The 4,002-nt window shown below is 47.7% G+C and overlaps 1 protein-coding gene and 1 long non-coding RNA gene across 3 annotated transcripts in view; one reads left to right on the top strand and one right to left on the bottom strand.

Annotated features, from left to right (window-relative positions):
* The window catches only part of LOC138951220 (perivitellin-2 31 kDa subunit-like), a 22,757-nt gene extending 19,883 nt beyond the window's left edge, over positions 1 to 2,874 (top strand). For both annotated transcript variants that reach the window (XM_070322883.1, XM_070322884.1), the window contains one exon: positions 1,821 to 2,874. In XM_070322883.1, coding sequence (XP_070178984.1) covers positions 1,821 to 2,045 — 225 coding nt within the window. In that variant the 3' untranslated portion in view covers positions 2,046 to 2,874. The remainder of the gene's footprint in view (positions 1 to 1,820) is intronic.
* LOC138951222 (uncharacterized) lies at positions 2,388 to 3,718 on the bottom strand. Its single transcript, XR_011451052.1, has 2 exons — positions 3,235 to 3,718; positions 2,388 to 2,474 (listed from the first exon to the last, which is right to left on the bottom strand). It is a non-coding gene; the product is annotated as an uncharacterized lncRNA (long non-coding RNA).
* Positions 3,719 to 4,002: the final 284 nt, after the last annotated feature.

Below are 4,002 nucleotides of genomic sequence, written 5' to 3'. Positions count from 1 at the left end.
TGGGTGGGAACAGGTAAGGATGAGTGATAATGACAACACTGGTACTGGGTGGGAACAGGTAAGGCTGGGTGATAATGACAACACTGGTACTGGGTGGGAACAGGTAAGGATGGGTGATAATGACAACACGGGTACTGGGTGGGAACAGGTAAGGCTGGGTGATAATGACAACACAGGTACTGGGTGGGAACAGGTAAGGCTGGGTGATAATGACAACACGGGTACTGGGTGGGAACAGGTAATGCTGGGTGATAATGACAACACATGTGCTGGGTGGGAACAGGTAAGGCTGGGTGATAATGACAACACAGGTACTGGGTGGGAACAGGTAAGGCTGGGTAATAATGACAACACTGGTACTGGGTGGGAACAGGTAAGGCTGGGTGATAATGACACCACTGGTACTGGGTCGGAAACAGGTAAGGCTGGGTGATAATGACAACACTGGTACTGGGTCGGAACAGGTAAGGCTGGGTGATAATGACAACACTGGTACTGGGTCGGAAACAGGTAAGGCTGGGTGATAATGACAACACTGGTACTGGGTCGGAACAGGTAAGGCTGGGTGATAATGACAACACTGGTACTGGGTCGGAACAGGTAAGGCTGGGTGATAATGACAACACAGGTACTGGGTGGGAACAGGTAAGGCTGGGTGATAATGACAACACTGGTACTGGGTGGGAACAGGTAAGGCTGGGTGATAATGACAACACAGGTACTGGGTGGGAACAGGTAAGGCTGGGTGATAATGACAACGCAGGTACTGGGTGGGAACAGGTAAGGCTGGGTGATAATGACAACACTGGTACTGGGTGGGAACAGGTAAGGCTGGGTGATAATGACAACACGGGTACTGGGTGGGAACAGGTAAGGCTGGGTGATAATGACAACACTGGTACTGGGTGGGAACAGGTAAGGCTGGGTGATAATGACAACACAGGTACTGGGTGGGAACAGGTAAGGCTGGGTGATAATGACAACACAGGTACTGGGTGGGAACAGGTAAGGCTGGGTGATAATGACAACACAGGTACTGGGTGGGAACAGGTAAGGCTGGGTGATAATGACAACACTGGTACTGGGTGGGAACAGGTAAGGCTGGGTGATAATGACAACACAGGTACTGGGTGGGAACAGGTAAGGCTGGGTGATAATGACAACACTGGTACTGGGTGGGAACAGGTAAGGCTGGGTGATAATGACAACACAGGTACTGGGTGGGAACAGGTAAGGCTGGGTGATAATGACAACACTGGTACTGGGTGGGAACAGGTAAGGCTGGGTGATAATGACAACACTGGTACTGGGTGGGAACAGGTAAGGCTGGGTGATAATGACAACACAGGTACTGGGTGGGAACAGGTAAGGCTGGGTGATAATGACAACACGGGTACTGGGTGGGAACAGGTAAGGCTGCACAAAAACAGGAAATGAAAAAAATCACAGATTACACAAAACTTGGAAAAGACAACTGGAAGATCTTAGTGTTCACTTTCAGACACCTCAGTTTCAGTGTTCAGCAAACTCTCGACTGACACGATCCTAGCAATTCCCCGTACACCTGATTAGGTTTCTTTGTCTCCATATAGTATTCCTGTTTAATTTTAGTTCAACATCTGACCTGCTGATCTTATATTCTTCTTCGTCCTCCACCTCCCTTCCTTTAAGTTCAGATTGTACTTGTATAAACTCTTGGCTCCAGTCTATGTGGTCCAGTTGACAGTAGAACTCATTCAAACCATGTGATCAATCTGTGTCATCACACATGTTGCAAGTCTGAAATTGATTTCCACCTTTTCGTTTATTCGTGTTGAAAGGTGCCCGGGTTTTTGAAGACGATCAGCGTGGGGACATCCCATGTCATCGGTGTCAGCCCGAACCAACACATCTGGCGACGTGACGGAGTGACGGAAACCAACCCGGGTGGAACCAAGTGGGTCCAAATTCCCGGCACCCTGGTGGATGTGGACACAACCGATGATGTCTGCTCCGTGTGGGGGGTCCAAGAGAATGGGAGCATGTGGATGGGGACCTTCTCCTGAGCGTCCCCCTTGCTGCCCAGCGCAAGGCTACCCGTCGGCAACAGACCCCAGTCTACGTTCACTGTCGACGAGGCTTGCTCTCTTTATTTCTTTCACCCCGTCCCCTCTGCTTGTATAGACTGAATCCCGTCAAGATTCACTGTCGACGAGGCTTGCTCTCTTTATCTCTTTCACCCCATCCCCTCTGCTTGTATAGACTGAATCCCGTCAACGTTCACTGTTGACGAGGCTTGCTCTCTTTATCTCTTTCATCCCATCCCCTCTGCTTGTATAGACTGAATCCCGTCAATGTTCACTGTCGACGAGGCTTGCTCTCTGTATCTCTTTCACCCCCCCCCCCTCCCCCCTTTTACAGATTCATAGCGGATTGTTGTACAGTTATACTTTTACCAGCCGCACACAATCATACTAGTTTGGGTCTTTGTCTGCCTGTGTCTTCTGACCCAGTGTAGTGATGTATCTGCCTGTGTCTTCTGACCCAGTGTAGTGATATCTCTGCCTGTGTCTTCTGACCCAGTAATGTAGTTGACTTGCTTTCCTCGTTGTTTTCTTTAGATGAAAGGCAAATAGCCATTCTTTCATTTGACAAGTAAATCCAGTAATATCTGACCTGAGATAAATATGCTGTGCCAAGCTCGCGACGTCAGAGTATAGAGTTAAGGAACCAATTTATGTGGAAGACACGATCATGTAAAGCGCTGTAGATCCTGTCAGGCTTTTACATGAGAGTAAAGCATCGTTTAAACACTTACCATTTTCCTGTTGTTTTTCTTTAGTAATTCTGTATCGAGGATAAAGCAAATAAACCTAGCATTAAGCATCCACAGAATGCGTGCTGTTTGTAATGTGTGTTTGCGTGTGTGTGTGTGTGTGTGTGGTGTGTGTGTGTGTATATGTGTATGTGTGTGTGTGCGTGTGTGTGTGTATGTGTGTGTGTGTGTGTGCGTGTGTGTGTGTGTATGTGTATCTCTGTGTGTGTGTGTGTGTGTGTGTGTGTGTGTGTGTGTGTGTGTATGCGTGCGTGTGTGCATACGTGCGTGTGTGTGTTCGTGCCTTCGTGTTCGCACACCTGCCTGTCTATCTTAACCTCTCTTGCTCTGTCTCTGTCTCTCTTTTTCTCTCTCTCTCTTTCTCTCTCTCTTCTCTCTCTCTATCTCTTTTTCTCTCTCTCTCTTGGGTCTGTGTCTGCCTGTGTCTTCTGACCCAGTGTAGTGATGTCTGCCTGTGTCTTCTGACCCAGTATAGTGATGTCTGCCTGTGTCTTCTGACCCAGTGTAGTGATGTGTCTGCCTGTGTCATCTGACCCAGTGTAGTGATGTGTCTTCTGACCCAGTGTAGTGATGTGTCTTCTGACCCAGTGTAGTGATGTGTCTGCATGTGTCTTCTGACCCAGTGTAGTGATGTGTCATCTGGCAAATAGCCATTATTTCATTTGACAAGTAAATCCAGTAATATCAGACCCGAGATACATATGCCGTGCCCAGCTCGCGACGTCAGAGTATAGAGTCAAGGAACCAATTTCTGTCGACGACACGATCATGTAAAGCGCTATAGATCATGTTAGGCTTTTACACGAGAGTAAAGCATCGTTTAAACACTTACCATTTTCCTGTTGTTTTTCTTTAGTAATTCTGTATCGAGGATAAAGCAAATAAACCTAGCATTAAGCATCCACAGAATGTGTGCTGTTGGTAATGTGTGTTTGCGTGTGTGTGTGTGTGTGTGGTGTGTGTGTGTGTGTGTGTGTGTGTGTATGTGTGTGTGTGTATGTGTATGTGTGTGTGTGTGTGTGTGTGTGTGTGTTTGTGTGCGTGCGTATCTGTGTGTGTGTGTGTGTGTGCGTGTGTGTGTGTGTGTGTGTGTGTGTGTGTGTGTGTGTGTGTGTGTGTATGTGTGTGTGCGTGTGCGTATGTGTGTGTATATATATATGTGTGTGTGTGTGTGTAAATGTGCGTGT

This window comes from Littorina saxatilis, linkage group LG16 (assembly GCF_037325665.1).
Source record: "Littorina saxatilis isolate snail1 linkage group LG16, US_GU_Lsax_2.0, whole genome shotgun sequence".
Taxonomy (NCBI): domain Eukaryota; kingdom Metazoa; phylum Mollusca; class Gastropoda; order Littorinimorpha; family Littorinidae; genus Littorina; species Littorina saxatilis.
The sequence above is the reverse complement of the archived record's forward strand: the minus strand, read 5'-3'. Positions and strand labels throughout refer to the sequence as shown.